Source organism: Oryctolagus cuniculus, chromosome 19 (genome assembly GCF_051225735.1).
Source record: "Oryctolagus cuniculus isolate XC-2025 breed Fujian yellow rabbit chromosome 19, ASM5122573v1, whole genome shotgun sequence".
Lineage (NCBI taxonomy): Eukaryota > Metazoa > Chordata > Mammalia > Lagomorpha > Leporidae > Oryctolagus > Oryctolagus cuniculus.
This window is the reverse complement of record NC_142885.1, coordinates 10350595-10367020: the sequence shown is the minus strand read 5'-3', so window position 1 is coordinate 10367020 and position 16426 is coordinate 10350595. Positions and strand designations below refer to the sequence as shown.

Here is a 16426-nt window from a genome sequence, read left to right as displayed (position 1 = left end):
GTGGCTGGCTTGGGGTTGTGTTAGGAGCCTGGGTTTCCTGTATCCAATTGGACGCCCTTGGGGACGTGGTCAGCCAGGTGTCACTGTCCCTGTCACCCCGTGAGCAGGACTCATTTCCCCTAAAGTCCCGCAGAGCCTGCACACCAATGGCTTTCCGTCCACGGTTGATGCATGAGGGGTGGAGACGTGATGTACAGTCATGCTGACTGGACAACAGGTGCGGCCAACTACAGATAAGGGAGCTGTGGCTCCGGGACTCAGCAGGCAGGGGGTGGCAGCCGGGACATCGCTCTTCTGCCAGGCTCTGCAGCTCCCTTTGCCGCGGGGCTCGGGGGAGGCTCTTGGCTCTCACTGGCTGCGGGCCAGTCACCTAACCCTGTGGTCTTTGGTCTCCTCCTTAGCTGCGAGGGCGCGGGCTGGGAAGGTGGCGAGGCCTGCCGAGTCAGAGCCGGGGAGGCAGGGGAGGGGAGAAGGCTCAAAGTGTGCAGGGACAAGTCCAGGTCCCCTGCGTGCCCCTGCAGAGACCTTCAGATGGATGGGGTGAAGGTTCAGGGGTCACAGGGAGAGTGGGGAGGGGAGGGCAGTGTGGAGGATCACCAGGGACCCACGGCGCCCCTGGCCCAGGGAGCACTGAGCACACACTGGGCTCTCCCAGAATAAAGCCCAGCTGCACCAGGCCACTCGCGCTGCAGGCAGAGCCACCAAGGACGTCCCAGCCGCGGAGCGCTGACCCTCGCTCTGTGGTTCCAATTGCAGTCAGTCCCCAGGGCCTGTCCCCCACTGACCGCTGAGGGCTGAGAGGGCAGGGGTCCTGGTTTGCGGGCAGAGACCCCGACTGTGGCCCTCACCACCCGCAGGGTCTCCCCCAAGTCACAGAGCCTCCCAGAATCGGCTTCCCTGCCTGTGATGACCCAAGTGTGCCAACTGCCGCGCGGCGAGGACCAGGCCACGGGGCTGAGCAAACATCCCGGATAGTTCTGCGGGTACAGGGCCCAGGGCCTGGACCCGCCGAGCCGGGCCTCACTCCTCTCACAGCTGGATCCCTCTCCCATCCCACTTCAGAGCCCAAGAGCAGCCTCACCGCACCCTGGAGCACCCCCGGGTCCAGCAGGAGAATCAAAGTCATTTTTGACCTCATCCAGCGCCCCTGGCCCAGGTGAAGTCGGGGTGGGTGGGATGTTGGTACCTTAGTAGCTGAGACTGGAAAGCTTTCCATTGGCCCAGGGCGCTCTGGAGGCGGGACTCATGGTGACATCTTCCTGCTGAGTGGCTTGGATAGGAGGTGGATGGGAATGTGAGGAAACTAATTTCTGATTGGTTGATAGAACCGGAAGTGGGTGTACAGTGAACCAATCAAATAATTTCCAGATGCAAAAGGAGCGGGTTACAGTCTGATCGCCTCTCCTTTTTATTTATTTATTTTTTTAAGGTTCATTTATTTATTTTAAAGACAAAGAGTTACAGAGAGGGAGGGGGAGAGGGAGAGAGAGAGAGAGAGAGGTCTTCCATCTGCTGGTTCACTCCCCAAATGGCTGCAATGGTCGGAGCTGAGCCAATCTGAAGCCAGGAGCCAGGAGCTTCTTCTAGGTCTCCCACATGGCTGCAGGGGTCCAAGGACTTGGGCCATCTTCTACTGCTTTCCCAGGCCACAGCAGAGAGCTGGATGGAAGTGGAGCAGCCAGGACTCGAACTGGCGCCCATATGAGTTGCTGGCACTGCAGACGGCAGCATCACCTGCTATGCCATTTTGTCTCCAGTGATTTTCCTGGGAACCTTGAACTTTTTCCATGTTACCCCACAGCACCACACACACCCCATCACCTGCAGTTGTGTGAAACGCTCAGTGGCCATCAGAGACGGGAGAAATCCTCCAGGACAAGGCTGAGTGACCTGTCTGTTCCTTCCTGGCCAGCCTGGACCTAGCGTTCCTCCTCCTGGCTTCCATCCTGTGACCCATGCTGTGCCATGGGTGAGGGCTCCAGGACAGGAACCCCCCGTCCCCATCACACGACCACGCCCAGTAGGATCAGCTCATCAGGTTATGGGGCTGGCACCTGGGAGCTGACAACAGGAATCTGGTGGGAGGGCCACACACCTGGGGGAGGGGCGTGAGAGCTGGGGGGGCCCCGCAGTAGGGTCCTGGGCTGACCTCAGCAGCCTTCACCACTCGGTCAGGTCCACAGCACTTGACAGCCAGCAAGGGGCTGTGTCTGTCCCTGAGCTGCTCTGACCAGGGGGACTGCAGGTGCGTGTTCTCAGCTGTGGGTGGGGCAGGCAGCCCCGCAGGTGTCGAGAGCCTGGGCCGCCTATATGGGAGACCAAGCTTATGCCGGAGCAAGCCCCAGCCACTGAGGGTGTTTAGGAAGTGAACCAAGAGGTAGCAGATTCTCATCAGCATCCTCTCTCTCTCTCTCTCTCTCTCTCTCTGCTTTACATCTCTCTCTGTCTCTCCCCCCTTCAAATAAATAAACTAATATTACAAAGATGCACAATTCCCACACAGTGCCTGGGTTCAATACACACCTCTGGCACCTGACTCTCATAACTGCCAGCTCTGAGCTAAGCAGCAGCCTTGCTTCACAGGGGGAGCAGGGGCCCAGGACGGGGAGACGTCTCCCAGGTCCTGGGGCACAGTCAGCTCTCCTGGCAGGAGAATGCAGGGTGCTGAGACCAAACCCAGGCGGCCCCTCTGCAGCAGACAGGATGGGGTGGCAGTGCCTGGCCACACTCCCCTCCAGAACCAGCCTTTATTGGAGGGGAGGTCAAGGCGGGAGCTGGGGTCGCAGTGCACAGGGCTCAGGGGTTCAGCAGGGAGGCCGAGCCAGGCCTAGAAGAAGGTGAGGTGGGTGGAGGCAGGGACCCCACAGCTCTCCTTGTGCTCCTCAAACAGCCGCTCCAGGGCGTCCATGTAGAGCCTGTGGTAGTGGTCAACTTGCTCCTCGCTGGGGCTGCTGCACTGGGGCACGGGGATGGGGCCGCCCACTGCAGGGGAGGGAGACACAGGTGAGCCAGAGCTGCTGCTGGCTGTGCCACCCACAGCAGCCTCCTGCCTGCAGATGGGCACTCACCCACAGTGGTGATGGGCACGGGCAGGGGCAGCAGACCCCAGGAGTTGGGTGAGAAGAGACCACGGCCCCAGAATATGTAGAAAGGCAAACGAGTGATCTTATGGTAGAGTGACTGGCACTGGTACTGCCAGGAGCCTTCGATAAAAGCCTTAGTTTTAAAGATGTCATTCTCCCCAAAGGAGTACACAGGCACCAGGGAGGCCCTGGGAGGGGCAGAAGAGAGAAGACACTGGTCAGGTTCCGGTCTGACCTCCCCCAAAGGGTACCTTGGGGACGGCTTGTCTCTCCTGTTGCCTCCTGAGGTCACTTCCCAAGGTGTTTGGAGACACATGATCATGGCTGCACAGAACATTCTGGAAGGAAGCCTCAGCTGTCCTGACCAATGACTGCAGTGGGCTCGCATACTCATGTTCTCACTCAGTGTTTACAGCTGCAGCCTGGTGGCAAGGCAGGGATCCGCACTGTGTAGAGGTCAAGGTCAAGTCCAAGGCTTCGTCTCCGAGATAACGTTACAAGGAGAACCCAGGGTGTCTGGAACCTGGAGCCCTGCTGTTTTCATCTGAACCTGCCCTGTTCAGAGCGGTTAGGAGCCTGGGACAGGGCACAGCACAGAGAAGGCACGCAGGCTGGAAGGAACCTCTAGGTGCAAGAGGCGAAACCCTGGGGACCCACAGACTCACCTGCAGGGGCTGGGACGCCTGGGCAGGGCAAGGCCAGCCCGGCCTTGGCACCTGCACGCCCACTCACCCATGCCTCAGTGCCAGGCGCACGAAGCCTTTGCGATCATGGAGCTTGACTAAGTGCCGTCCTGGGGCCGTGGATAAGAGTTCCTTGCCTCCTCCAATCATGATGACCATTGCCTGGCCCCGCTGAGGCAGAGACAGCACAAAGTCCAGGCTCTGGCGGCTCACGGGACGCAGTCCTGGGTCATGAGCAGTGGGGAGCAGTCACCACTCCCTCTTTGGCTCCCGATTCCCACACCCCAGCCGTTAGCAGGGGAAGAGGGAGCCCCACATCTTGTGCTTTCCGAGCTCTGGATCCCCATCTCAGTCCCTGCTGAGCCTGGTGATGCTGAGGGCAAGTCTGGTCCTGATGGGGGCAGGAGCTCCAGGGAGATAAGAGGGCCAGGGGCTGCTTCCTCCCCTTCAGCTGAGGCTCACCACCAATCATGATGTAGTCCCGGAAGATTGGGATGTAGAAGAACCTGGTCAGTGTGGCTATCCAGGGCTGCAGCCCCGGGAAGTGCCGGGAGAAGTCATTGCTCTCAGTGAGGAAATTACTGAAGGCTCCGGTGCACATGACCCCGTGGGGGTGGGCCCCCAGCACGTAGTTCTGGCTGGGGGGCAGCTCTGCCGTCTTCACCAGCTGCAGGAGAGGAGGGAGGCAGAGAGGCAAGGCAGCAGCTGAAGGTGCTACCTCTGCCCCTGCTGACTTCAGAGGTCAAGGCCCTGGGATGGGGTCAGGTGCACCTCTCCACCCCTGCCCCTCTGTGAGCCTAGGCAGTGGGTCTCAGGCTGCTGGACAGGGAAGGGAGAGCAGGTGCAGGGGAGTGGGGTGGGGAAGGGGGAGGAGGCATCTCTGGGGAGGGTGACCCCTCACCTTGATAGGAAAGTAATCCCTTTGGTGTTTCCAGATGGCCCAGGTCCTTGGCCACACAAATCGCCTTCCCCCTGGGGGACAGATGCAGGTGGCAGGGTCCCTGAGGCACCCTCACTATCTCCCCCACCTGGAGCCCTGCCCAGAGCTCACCTTGGCTGGGAGTGTGCCTGTCCAGGTAGATCCACAGCATGCAGAGAACAGACAGAGACCAGAGCCGTGTGAAGAGGAGGAAGAGCAGAAGAAAGACGGAGAAAGGGACTGCGGAAAGGTGAGAAAGAGAAATGAATTCCCCTGGGAAGTCCAGTTCTTAGCCAGCTCCAGCCCTCCTCCACCTGCATGGAACAGTGGGCAGAGGCATCTGCCCTGGTCCTGTCCCCGTCCCTTGACCCACATGTCTCGGCCAACAGCCCAGCTGTTCCAGCCAGTCCCTCTCCACCAAGCAACCCCAGCACCTCCGCCTCCCCCTTATTCTCACCTAGGACCACGAAAGCAAGCACATAGTGCATGGCGGCCAGGGCTTCCAGCCACTGCTTCTGCAGGGTCTTCACAGGGCGAGGTGGCATGGAGGATGTGGAGTCAGCCATCCTGGTGCCACCCTCTGCCTGCAGGGCTCCAGGTGGGGTCACAGGAGTCCCCTCCCCCACGGTCCAGGCTGTGGCCAGGGAGATGCCTGTGTCTGGAGCCCCAGGAGTGTCCAGTCCCTCTGAGACTGCTCCTTAAATGTCTGGGCTAACCCTGGGAGGGGCTGGAAGGGGAGGAGGGTGTGCAGGGGGAGGGCAGCACCTGGGTGCAGGGAGTGGTCAGAGCCTGGCTCAGCCCCATTTACCCCTAGACAGTCACAGGTACCAGGAGCCCGACTGAGATTGCACAGAACGGAACCCCACTCTGGCCTCTTTGGGGTCTCTGGGAATTTCGGGGCTCCCTGGGGAGCCTCTCCAGATCTTTCCACTGCATCTTGGACCACCCACCATGCAGGCAGACACCCAGACACCGCAGGTGCCTTCCCACCTTGAATTTCACTCCCCCAGCAAAGGCACCAGTTTGGGGCCAATGTCAGCGCCTTGCCCAGGGGAGGACCAGATGCCCGTCTGTGTGGACGCCGTGGTGCACCTGCTCTCCTTGTGCAGCTGTGGGAGCCATTCCAGGTAGAGTGTGTGCAGCACGTCCTCCTAAGGCCACCTGGGCTGTGGGCATCGCTGCACCGGGACTGGGGGCTCCTCTGTGGGTGGACAGTGGTCATTGGGATCCCCTGGTCTGCCTGTTTCACAGGAGCCATGGCCATGGAGTTCAGGACTGGAGCAGTTTCCCAAGAAACATCCTGGGGTTCTCGCAGGGCTGGACAATGCTTTCTCTGGAGGCGCAACCCTGAATGGGGAGGACGGGTCACAAAAGGGACCTCTGGGGCCGTCGCGGGGCTGATATGGGAACCCAGGACTTTCCAGGATTCTCTTGGCTCACATTCAGTGTGGTTGGCACAGAAAGGCGGCAGGAGGCCCAGGGGGCCTTGGGACAGTGGCAGGGTCATGCTCAGTTCGGCTGCAGGGTCACCTGGGCCTGGCACACCCCTGGAAGGCAGCAGGGAGCCCCGGGGGAGCAGGGGTGCGGCGAGCCCTGGTGCCTGCCCCTCTGCTCCCTCCCTCCCCCACTGCTCATGGCCTCCGCTCCAGCACTGGCCGAAGAATCCATTCTGACTGCAGACCCACAGGCACAGGGCTCTGGGTTCAGTCCCGGAAGATCGGGCTCAGCCACTTTCACGAGGTAGCAAGCAGAGACTGCATGGCCCCCACGTGTCCCTGTGGCGTTACTGGGTGGGGTCGGGGGTGGGGGGTTGTGGTGGTTCTAAGTCTCCTCTGAAGCTTCATCCCCCACCCCCACCCAGCACGGTGTTCCCGGTACCCTCGATGAGATGGAGAGCTTGTCACGGAAATGTCCCCTTCTGTTCATGTGTTGGGAGCTCAGTCCCAGAGAGGCAGTATTGGGAGGTATGTGGGCCTTAAAGAGGTGGGGCCTGGTGGGAGGTGCTGCAGTCACGTGGGTTGCCTTAGAAAGGGATTGTGGGGCCCCAGTGTCCCCCTCTCTGTGATCCTGGTTCCTGATGTATCACAAACCAACACATCCCAGATGCCCTGACAAGAACTTAGGTGCTACAGGCGGCATGGCCTTGAACCCCCAACACCGAGCTGAATGGCAGCAGCAGACCCTGGGAGTTGGGTGAGAAGAGACCACGGCCCCAGAAGATGCGGGGAGCTATGCTGGTAACCCTCTTGCAGGTGACCTGGCACAGGTACCGCCAGGAGCCTTTGGAGAAAGCCTTGCATCTGAAGATGTCTTTCTCCCCAAAGGAGTACACAGGCACCAGGGAGGCCCTGAGAGGGGTGAGGAAGAGACAGGACGCTGCTCAGGGTCCTGGTCTGGCCTCGCAAAGCCCTTGGGTCTGTGAGTCCCTCCCCTGTCTCCTGAGGCCACTTCCCAAGGTGTTTGGAGACACATGACCATGGCTGCCCAGAAAGTTCTGGAAGGAAGCCTCAGCTGTCCTGACCAATGGCTGTGTGGTGGGCTTGGCTTACTCCTGTTCTCACTCAGTTTACAGATGCAGCCTGGTGGCAAGGCAGACAAGAGCCCTGTGTACAGGTCAACGTCAAGTCCAAGGCTTTGAGACAGAGTTGGAAAGGAAACTGGAATCCGAGCCAGAGGCCCTGTCTTGCAGGCTGTACTTGCCCTCTGGGTGAGCGTGGGGGGCGTTTGTGAAAGCGTGTCCACGGGGCTAGGGAAGAAGGCATGCCAGGGCTGGCAGGACCCTCCAGGCATGGGGAACAGTCATCGCTCTGGGGACCCACTGTCCACCACACCTGTGACTGTTCAGGGAGAGCCCAGTCCAGCCTCGGGACCTGCTGCCCACTCACCTGAGCCTCAGCGCCCGGCACAAGAAAACTTTGCAATTCAGGAAATCCAGGCTGTGCTGTCCTGGGGCGGTGTACAGGGCCTCCTGGGCACCCCCCATCACAATGACCACCGCCTGGCCCCACTGGGGCTGAGACAAGACCTAGGCTAACAGGATACTATCCAGGGTCATGAGCAGTGGGTAGCAGTCACCGCTCCCTCTGTGGCTCCCAATTCCCTCACTCCCACATCCTGTTTCTTCCAAACCCTCCATCCCCCGATCTTTGACCCCTGCAGAGCATGGTTACTTCTCAGGTTGGGTCCCGTCCTCTGGGTGGTGGCCCTTGTAGTGGTGGGGAACGGTCATGCCAGGGACTGCTTCCTCATTCACTATGAGGCTCACCACTGAGTGTGAACATGGGACAGTAGAAGAGGCCGGTACTTGCGGCTACCCAGGGCTGCAGCCCCGGAAGGCGCCGGGAGAAGGCATTGCTCTTGGTGGAGAAATTACAGAAGGCCCTGGTGCCCATGGCCCCGTGGGGGTGGGATCCCAGCACGTAGTTCTGGCTGGGGGGCAGCTCTGCTGTCTTCACCAGCTGCAGGAGAGGAGGGAGGCAGAGAGGGGGAGGCAGCAGCTGCAGGTGCTGCCTCTGCCCCTGCTGACCTCAGAGATCAAGGCTCTGGGATGGGATCAGGTGCACCTGTTCACCTCTGCTCCTCTGTGAGCCTAGGCAGCAGGTCTCAGGCTGCAGGACAGGGAAGGGGGGCAGGTGCAGGGGAGTGGGGTGGAGAAAGAGGAGGATGTGCAGGGGAGTGGGATGAGGAAGAGGGAGGAGACGTCTCTGGGAAGGTTGGAAAATAATCCCTTTTGTGTTTCTAAATCACTTAGTTGTTTGTCATCCACACTGCCTTCCCCCTGCGGGCAGAGATACGGGTGGCAGAGTCCCCGAGGCACCCTCCCCATCTCTCCCCACCTGGAGCCCTGCCCAGAGCTCACCTTGGCTGGGTGTGTGGCTGTCCAGGTAGATCCAATCAAGCAGAGAACAGAGACCAGAGCCATGTGAAGAGGAGGAGGAAGGAGCAAGGGACAGAATGAAAGGTGGGAAAGAAAAATTAATTTGCCTGAGAACCCCTGTTTGCTGCCCATCTCCTCCACCTGCACTGGACTCCTGGCACGGGCTTCTGATCCTTCCCACCTTTAAGTCCACTCCTCCACACGCAGGCACCAAGAAGACTCCTTCTGGCCCGCAGGGGACACGTGTGCAGTTAAGTGTGGCGGTGTATCCATCCGCATGGACTTCTGCGTGTGGCTTGTGGTCCTCCACAGGTGCGTGAGTTGCTCCACAGCGCCCCACACGGCTGCTGTGTGCAGCGCAGCCGGCTCCCACCTGCAGGAGCTGCAGGGACAGAGCTCTGGGCCTGGACAGCTGCCCAGGTCTGGAACGAGGGACGAGGCTGTTCTGGGATATGCTGCCCAGAGCTAGGAGGCCATGCCCCCTCAGGGACCTTCAGGATAGGCTTGGGGCGGGAGCAGAGGGCGAGGCGTGCGGGGAAGGGCAGCAGGAGGCCCAGGCTTGCTGGAACAGTGGCCGCAGGACGTCCTACCCCCAGTGCAGCCACAAGTCCTGGATTCGGCAACTGCTGGAAGAGCTACTTCTCCCCAGAGGAGAAGACAGGCTCAGGGAGGCACGGGGGGTGGGGGAGCAGGGGCAGGTGGCGCCCTGCTGCCCCGCAGCTGCCCTCCCTCCCCACCAAAAACCCCGGGGGCACGGGTCATGGCAGCCCAGCGCCAACTTAACCAAGCACTTCTGCTCCACGAACCACAAGCTCAGGCCATCAGCTGTTGCCTCCAGTGCTTCTGGGAGCCTGCGCGTGACCAGGACACCCCCAGGCAAAACAGCAGGCAGGCAGGCAGCACTGGCCTTGGCTGAGACCAAATGAGGCAGGGGTGGGTGGGGGCGCTGGCAGAGGGTAGGGGCCTTTATGCCTGGGCATAAAGAGAAGAGGGAGGAGGAGGGTGGGCTGGAAGGCCGGGTCAAGGCGTGTCCTGGTCCCTGGACCCTTGGGGCTCCTAATGACCGTTCCCAAGGCTTCCAATTGCGTCCAAGCTTCTCAGCTTCCCAGGCCTGGCTCAGACCCAGCTCCCTGACATGGGGTGGACACCGGACTCGGGGGTATGGGGCAGGGGTCCTCATTCCCTCTCCCAGTGCTCCCCACTCCAGCCCTGGGGGTCCAGACAGAGACCATGTGGGGTGTAGCGGCTTCCTCCCCTCCCTCCCCTCCTTCCCCATTTCACTCCCACCTGTCCCCAGGGGCGATGCCCAGCGGACGCCTGCCAATCAGATGGCTTCCTTTGGAATATCTCCCTGCCCCCTGCTCCCACTAAGGTCCCCACATCGGAAACGGGACCCAAGGGAGACCCTCCAGGGCAGCCCTCCTGCACCACTGGGCCCCTTTGGGAAGAGCCCTCCCCCGGCCCTGGGCTGTCATCCCGCTCCCCCCACCTCTGCCCCCTCCACCCTGCATAGGGGGTGTGTCCTTGCTTTCCCTGTGTGGAAGCCTGGGGGAGGGTCTGAGCACTGCCGTCTTTTGGGGGTCTGCTGGGCCTGGGGTCCAGGGCGTCCTATCCGGGGGTCCCCAAGGGCACTCCTCTGGCTCCCTCCCTTACACCCTGCAGCTGACCCACTGTCGCCTTCCTTCTCCTCCTGGGGGTCAGGTCCTTAGCTCTGGGCTCTGAGCACTTTCTGTAGAGAACCTGCCCTGGGTGACTCCACCACCCCCTCCTGGACCCTTGCTAGCCCAGCTCTCCACTTCCTCCGAGGCCCTGCCCCCACGCCCACCCCCCTCATAAAATTCAAACACCGCCCCCCCACTGGTGGCCCCACCCCTGGCCATTTCCATGGGGTCCTATTGGTCAGAGCTCCGTGAGCTCAGGTGTCCATCACCCTTCCTTGCCTGGTCTCACCTGGCTCCAGCGTGCAGGGCAGCAAAGGGAGCAGAAAAGAGTCGAGGCCAGTGGCAGGGTCAGGGCGCTGAGGTTTGGGCCACTGGGGACGGTGCTCAGGGGCTGTGGCTGCCCTTGTGCGAGGCCCCTCCCCAGGCTGCTGCCTCCTGCAGCCCCTGCCGCAGCCCCCTCTCTGTCTCTCAATGGCTCTTCTCCTTTGTGGGGCTTGGGGACCCCAGATCCCAGGGATGCAAGTGGACCCAGCACCTGCCCCTCTGCCTCCACTTTCCCTTAGGGAGGCAGCCCAGGGCCCCGGGCCCTTGAAGCAGCCTGGGGAGCCTGTGGAGAGAGGTGGGGGTTGGGGTGGAGGGGACTTTGGCCCTGGAACCAGGGCAGGGGCAGAGGACACACCAGGCTGCAGCTCCTGGGTTCTGAGTGCGCCCCCTCCTCCAGCCCAGGTGTGCCTGGTGGTCTTGATCTTTGTGCTCCTGAGCCGGGCCTGGACCCTTGGGGTCCTCTACCTGGTCTGGCTGTACTGGGACAGGGACACACCCAGGGCCGGAGGCCACCGCTCTGCCTGGGTCCGGGACTGGGCCATCTGGAGACACTTCTAGAACTACTTCCCCATCTCCAAGACGGTGCTGGGGACACTGTGGTGGGGAAGGTGAGGCTCACAGGAGACTGGGCACCTGCCTCCCCCAAGCACGGCCTCAGGGACGGGTGGGGCTGTGGCCCCTGCTCCCCAGCTGGTGAGGACGGCCCAGGTGCCTCCCTCCTGGAATCACCTCTTCCATGCCCACCCCACGGAGTCCTGGTGGCCAGGACGGTGGCAGCTGCTACTTGGAGGCCTCAAGCTTCACTGCTGGAGGACAAGGCGGAGCCTGCCCTGGGGCTTTGGGGAGGGGGACTTGCTGGCTTCATCACCAGCCGCACCCAGCACTGCCGATCTCAGTCCAGGGGTCCCGGGGGCCTGGAGATGGATCCGCTGGGCCTGGGAGCAGCACCACTCCTGTCTGTGCTGAGCTGGCCCTGCTGAGGGGCTGCCTGCCCCACCCACAGTGAGAAGGCTCACCTGCAGTCCCACCTGGTCAGAGCAGCTCAGGGATGGACGCTTGCTGGCTGCCAAGTACTGCGGATGTGGCCGTGTTGAGGACCTCCCGCGGGCCCCCAGCTCTCACGCCGGCCTCACCCCTCCCCCTCCCCTCCCTGGGCCAGGGGTGAGTCACCGTGGCAGGTGGTGCTGTAGCCCTGACCTTCACCGTGGCCTCCTGAGGGTCTGTGCAAGGAAGCTCAGTCTATAACTCTGCTGTCTCAATCAACACATCTTCCAACAACAACAAAAGACAGCAGACCAAAGACGCGGATCAGGAAGCAATGGCACTGAGCTGCCACAGCTTAGAGGTAGCCTCAGAAGGACCACGTGGGACAGAAGCCCACAGCGAGTAGGGAGCAGCAAAGAGCGCAGAGCTCGGTCAGCCCAGCCTCATCAGGACTGGCGGCCCCAGTTCCCATTCCCACCCCTCACAGGCCCCACTGTGTTCCCATCAGCCCCTAGCAAGGCCTGGGAGGAGCGGAGGGAGAACCCTCACTCAGCTCCACTACCCCACCATGGCTGCATGCCCAGGTCCAGCCCAAGCCCCCTGCAGCCTCCTGTACCAAGGAGGGGGATTTGGACATGGGGACCAGGTCCTCCCATCCCTGCACCTGCTGGGCCCTGACCCAGCTCAGCTCTGCCCCAGCTGCCCCCTCCCCACCCCTCCGGGGTCTCCTCCCAACTCTGTCCTGATCCTGCCAGCTCTGAGCTAAGCAGCAGCCTTGCTTCACAGGGGGAGCAGGGGCCCGGGAGGGGGAGACGTCTCCCAGGTCCCGGGGCACAGTCAGCTTTTCTGGCAGGAGAATGCATCGTGCTGAGACCCACCCCAGGCAGACCCTCTGCAGCAGACAGGACGGGGTGGCAGTGCCTGGCCGCACTCCCCTCCAGAACTAGCCTTTATTGGAGGGGAGGTCAAGGCGGGAGCTGGGTGTCACAGTGCAAGGGGGGGAAGGGGCTGAGTGGAGAGGCTGAGCCAGGCCTAGAGGAAGGTGAGGCGGGTGGAGGCAGGGACCCCGCAGCTCTCCTTGTGCTCCTCAAACAGCCGCTCCAGGGCGTCCATGTAGAGCCTGTGGTAGTGGTCAACTTGCTCCTGGCTGGGGCTGCTGCACTGGGGCACGGGGATGGGGCCGCCCACTGCAGGGGAGGGAGGCACGGGTGAGCCAGAGCTGCCGCTGGCCGTGCTGCCCACGGCAGCCTCCTCCCTGCAGATGGGCACTCACCCACGGTGGTGATGGGCACGGGCAGGGGCAGCAGACCCCAGGAGTTGGACGAGAAGAGACCACGGCCCCAGAAGATGCAAGGAGGAAAACCAACGATCTTCTTGAAGATGACCTGGCACAGGTACTGCCAGGAGCCTTCGGAGAAATTCATACCTTTGAAGGTGTCGTTCTCCCCAAAGGAGTACACAGGCACCAGGGAGGCCCTGGGAGGGGCGAGAAAGAGAGAGGACGCTGCTCAGGGTCCTAGACGGCCACACCGGCACTCTGGGGCAAAAAGTCCCTCCCCTGTCTCCTGAGGCCACTTTCCAAGGTCTGGAAGCTCTTATGTCTGCCCGGAAAGTTCTGGAAGGAAGCCCCAGCTGTCCTGACCAATGGCTGTGTGGTGGGCTTGGCGTACTCATGTTCTCACTCAGTGTTTACAGCTGCAGCCTGGTGGCAAGGCAGGCGGCAGCCCTGTTACAGGTCAAGGTCAAGTCCAAGGCTTTGTCTCTGAGACAGGGTCACAAGGAGAACCCAGGGCTCTGTTCCCAAAGTTCTGCTGGTGTCAATCTGAGGCTGCTCACTGAGGAGGAGAAGTGGGCACAGCCAGGTCTGACAAGGTGGCATCAGGGCCGACAGGTGCGTCCTGGTGCGGGGTGTGCTGTCGGCTCCAGAGAGCACTATGTCAGCTGCGGGTATTCTGAGGTCTGACCCGGGACCCAGCCCAGCCTCGGATCTTGCACACCACTCACCCGTGCCTCAGCGCCAGGCGCACGAAGCCTTTGTGTTTTTTGAGTGCGAGGCAGTGCCACCCTGGGGCCGTGTACAGTGACTCCTGGGCACCCCCGATGACAATGACCACCGCCTGGCCCCGCTGGGGCTGAGACAGCACAAAGTCCAGGCTGCGCCGGCTCACGGGACGCAGTCCTGTGTCATGTGCAGTGGGGAGCAGTCACCACTCCATCAGTGGCTCTCCCAAGTCCCTCACCTCACCCGTTAGCAGGGGAAGGGGATCCCCACTCCTCATTTTCCAACCCCAGCCCACCCTGTGTTAAAGGAGAGCATGGTCAGTGCTCAGGACTGGTGTGGAGTCCTGGTGTGGAACGCCCTGGCCAGGGGCTGTCTCCTGCCCTTTAGCCTGGGACTCACCACCAGCCATGATGTAGTCTCGGAAGACTGGAAGGTAGAAGAGGCCGGCCAGTGTGGCTAGCCAGGGCTGCAGCCCCGGGAAGCGCTGGGAGAAGTCATTGCACTCGGTGGTGAAGTTACAGAAGGCTCCGGTGCACATGACCCCATGTGGGTGGGATCCCAGCACGTAGTTCTGGCTGGGGGGCAGCTCTGCTGTCTTCACCAGCTGCAGCAGAGGAGGGAGGCAGAGAGGGGAGGCAGCAGCTGCAGGTGCTCCCTCTGCCCCTGCAGACTTCAGAGGTCAAGGCCCTGGGATGGGACAGGTGCACCTCTCCACCCCTGCCCCTGTGTGAGCCTAGACAGCGGGTCTCAGGCTGTAGGACAGGGAAGAGGGAGGAGTATGGGGCAGTGGAGTGGGGTAGGGGGAGGTGTCTCTGGCGAGGTGACCCCTCACCTTGATAGGAAAGTAATCCCTTTGGTGTTTCCAGATGGCCCAGGTCCTTGGCCACACAAATCGCCTTCCCCCTGTGGGCAGAGATACGGGTGGTAGAGTCCCCGAGGCACCCTCCCCATCTCTTCCCACCTGGAGCCCTGCCCAGAGCTCACCTTGGCTGGGTGTGTGCCTGTCCAGGTAGATCCACAACAAGTAGAGAACAGACAGAGGCCAGAGCCGTGTGAAGAGGAGGAAGAGCAGAAGAACCATGGCGAAAGGGACTGGGGAATGGTGAAGAAGAAAAATGAATTTCTCAGGAACCCCAGTTCTGCAGCCACACCTCCCGTCCTCCACCTGCAGGGATCTGCTGGCCTGGGCAATCGCCCTGTCAGTCCCCGGGTGTCCAAGCCTCCACAATGCGATCTTCCCTCCAATGCCCTCTCCCCGGGCAGAGCCCCCATTCCCTTCCCCCTTATTCTCACCTAGGAACAGAAAAGCAAACACATAGTGGGAGATGCCCACTACTTCCAGCCACTGCTTCTGCAGGGTCTTCCCGGGGCCAGGGGGCACTGCGGCTGGGGAGACATCCATCTTGGTAGCCATCTCTGCCTGCAGGGCTCCAGGTGGGGTCACCGGTGTCCCCTCTCCCAGGGTCCAGGCAGTGGCTGGGGAGATGCGTGGATCGGGAGCCCCAGAAGTGTCCAGGCTCCCTCTGAGACTGATCTTTGAAAGTCTTGGCTCTGTCAGTCTGGGCTGACCCTGGCAGGAGGGGGTGCGGGTGGGGGTGTGCAGGGGAGGGGCAGCACCTGAGGAGGGAGTGGCTTTCCAGCAGGTCAGCCCGCCCACAGGGCCCAGGTGCAGGCAGTGGCAGCAGCCAACTGAAACAGGTTGAGCACTAGGTTGAGTGGTTCCCTCTCTTCAGATCTCTGGGAATGTCCGGTCTCCCGCAGGTGCCACCGCAGGCCCCAAGATGCCTGGGACCCCTCTCACCATGCACACCAACACACCAACCCCGGGAATTCTTCTCTACTTTACTTTTCCTGGTCTCCGTTAACCTGCAGCCTAAGAGGGGCCTCCCTGGGACCACAAGGTGGCCACCGACCACCTAGAAGAGAACCAGGTAGGGACACCATCATGGGCATCTGCTCCTGGAGCTGCTGCCTGAGCTACTCCGTGTGGAGCGCAGACAGCACGTCCACTGTGTCCTTCTGCATCCGGACTGACTGCAGGTGCACCAGCGGTCACCGGGATCCCCGGCCCCTCCCCACACCAGTAGCAAGATGGGGACAGATACAGGGCTGGGGCATTGGCCAAGCCCACCATGAGCCTAGGTCCAGCTCTGCCTGTGCAGCCCAGAGCAGGAGGTCAGTCCCCAGCAGGGATGGGGACAGGCAGCAGGGAGCCCATGGAAAGACCTCTCTCAGCAGGGGCTCAGAACCTCCTGCACCTGGCCCTCCCCAGCCTGTGGGTTCCAATGCGGACAGCTGGAGGCCCTATGGTGTAGCCAGGCAGCTCAGCCCTGTCCCTGCTGCCCGATCCTTCCCCACGGCCAGTCCAGAGCCAGGGACGCGGCTTAGCCGGGTGCTCCAGCATCCACTGCCCCAGTCCACTCTGAGTGCTCGTGTGCCAGGTCGGGGCTTGGGATTAACTTCCATCACCTCCAGCACCTCCCGCAACCAGGACAGCCTCTGAATGCCCCAGGCCCAGACAGCGGTCACACAGCCATCTTGGGGGGGCCTCACACAGGGTGAGCTCTTGCTATTCTTTTTTTTTTAAAGATTTATTGGAGCCAGCACCGTGGCATAGCAGGTATGGCCACAGCCTGCAGTTTCTTTCTTTCTTTTTTATTTTTTAACAGGCAGAGTGGACAGTGAGAGAGAGAGACAGAGAGAAAGGTCTTCCTTTGCCGTTGGTTCACCCTCCAATGGCCGCCACGGCTGTTGCGCTGAAGCCGGGGAACCGGGTTGATCCGAGGCCAGGAGCCAGGTGCTTCTCCTGGTCTCCCATGGGGTGCAGGGCCCAAGCACTTGGGCCATCCTCCACTGCACTTCCTGGCCACAGCAGAGAGCTGGCCTGGAAGAG

The 16426-nt window shown here is 61.6% G+C and overlaps 3 protein-coding genes across 3 annotated transcripts; all 3 read right to left on the bottom strand.

The window, feature by feature from the left end:
- Positions 1-2798: 2798 nt before the first annotated feature.
- On the bottom strand, positions 2799-5251 carry LOC100340292 (2-acylglycerol O-acyltransferase 3-like). Its single transcript, XM_002722833.6, has 7 exons — positions 5143-5251; positions 4818-4925; positions 4668-4738; positions 4229-4433; positions 3816-3990; positions 3069-3271; positions 2799-2982 (listed from the first exon to the last, which is right to left on the bottom strand). The coding sequence occupies exons 1-7, from the start codon at positions 5249-5251 to the stop codon at positions 2828-2830; spliced, it is 1026 nt and encodes a 341-aa protein (XP_002722879.3). The 3' UTR covers positions 2799-2827.
- Positions 5252-6804: 1553 nt separating this feature from the next.
- On the bottom strand, positions 6805-12168 carry LOC149120344 (2-acylglycerol O-acyltransferase 3-like). Its single transcript, XM_089321962.1, has 4 exons — positions 12148-12168; positions 8000-8143; positions 7571-7692; positions 6805-7033 (listed from the first exon to the last, which is right to left on the bottom strand). Exons 1-4 carry the CDS (start codon positions 12166-12168, stop codon positions 6805-6807), a joined length of 516 nt encoding a protein of 171 aa, XP_089178088.1.
- A 392-nt stretch (positions 12169-12560) lies between these two features.
- On the bottom strand, positions 12561-14935 carry LOC100340033 (2-acylglycerol O-acyltransferase 3-like). The gene is made up of 7 exons (XM_002722832.6): positions 14827-14935; positions 14518-14625; positions 14366-14436; positions 13933-14137; positions 13536-13710; positions 12805-13007; positions 12561-12718 (listed from the first exon to the last, which is right to left on the bottom strand). Exons 1-7 carry the CDS (start codon positions 14933-14935, stop codon positions 12564-12566), a joined length of 1026 nt encoding a protein of 341 aa, XP_002722878.3. The 3' UTR covers positions 12561-12563.
- Between the last annotated feature and the right edge of the window lie 1491 nt (positions 14936-16426).

What these genes read in the sequence shown, in the direction of transcription:
- LOC100340292 (XM_002722833.6), bottom strand. Translation starts at nt 5,251, where the DNA reads ATGGCTGACTCCACATCCTCCATGCCACCTCGCCCTGTGAAGACCCTG. An exon ending in GCTTGCTTTCGTGGTCCTAG is followed by an intron (nt 4,926 to 5,142) that starts GTGAGAATAAGG and finishes ACCTTTCCGCAG; the next exon opens with TCCCTTTCTCCGTCTTTCTT. An exon ending in GGACTACATCATGATTGGTG is followed by an intron (nt 3,991 to 4,228) that starts GTGAGCCTCAGC and finishes CTCATGACCCAG; the next exon opens with GACTGCGTCCCGTGAGCCGC.
- LOC149120344 (XM_089321962.1), bottom strand. Translation starts at nt 12,168, where the DNA reads ATGTCCAAATCCCCCTCCTTG. An exon ending in TGTCCAAATCCCCCTCCTTG is followed by an intron (nt 8,144 to 12,147) that starts GTACAGGAGGCT and finishes CCTCTCCTGCAG; the next exon opens with CTGGTGAAGACAGCAGAGCT. An exon ending in TTCCGGGGCTGCAGCCCTGG is followed by an intron (nt 7,693 to 7,999) that starts GTAGCCGCAAGT and finishes TCTCAGCCCCAG; the next exon opens with TGGGGCCAGGCGGTGGTCAT.
- LOC100340033 (XM_002722832.6), bottom strand. Translation starts at nt 14,935, where the DNA reads ATGGATGTCTCCCCAGCCGCAGTGCCCCCTGGCCCCGGGAAGACCCTG. An exon ending in GGGATTACTTTCCTATCAAG is followed by an intron (nt 14,138 to 14,365) that starts GTGAGGGGTCAC and finishes CCTCTGCTGCAG; the next exon opens with CTGGTGAAGACAGCAGAGCT. An exon ending in AGACTACATCATGGCTGGTG is followed by an intron (nt 13,711 to 13,932) that starts GTGAGTCCCAGG and finishes CACATGACACAG; the next exon opens with GACTGCGTCCCGTGAGCCGG.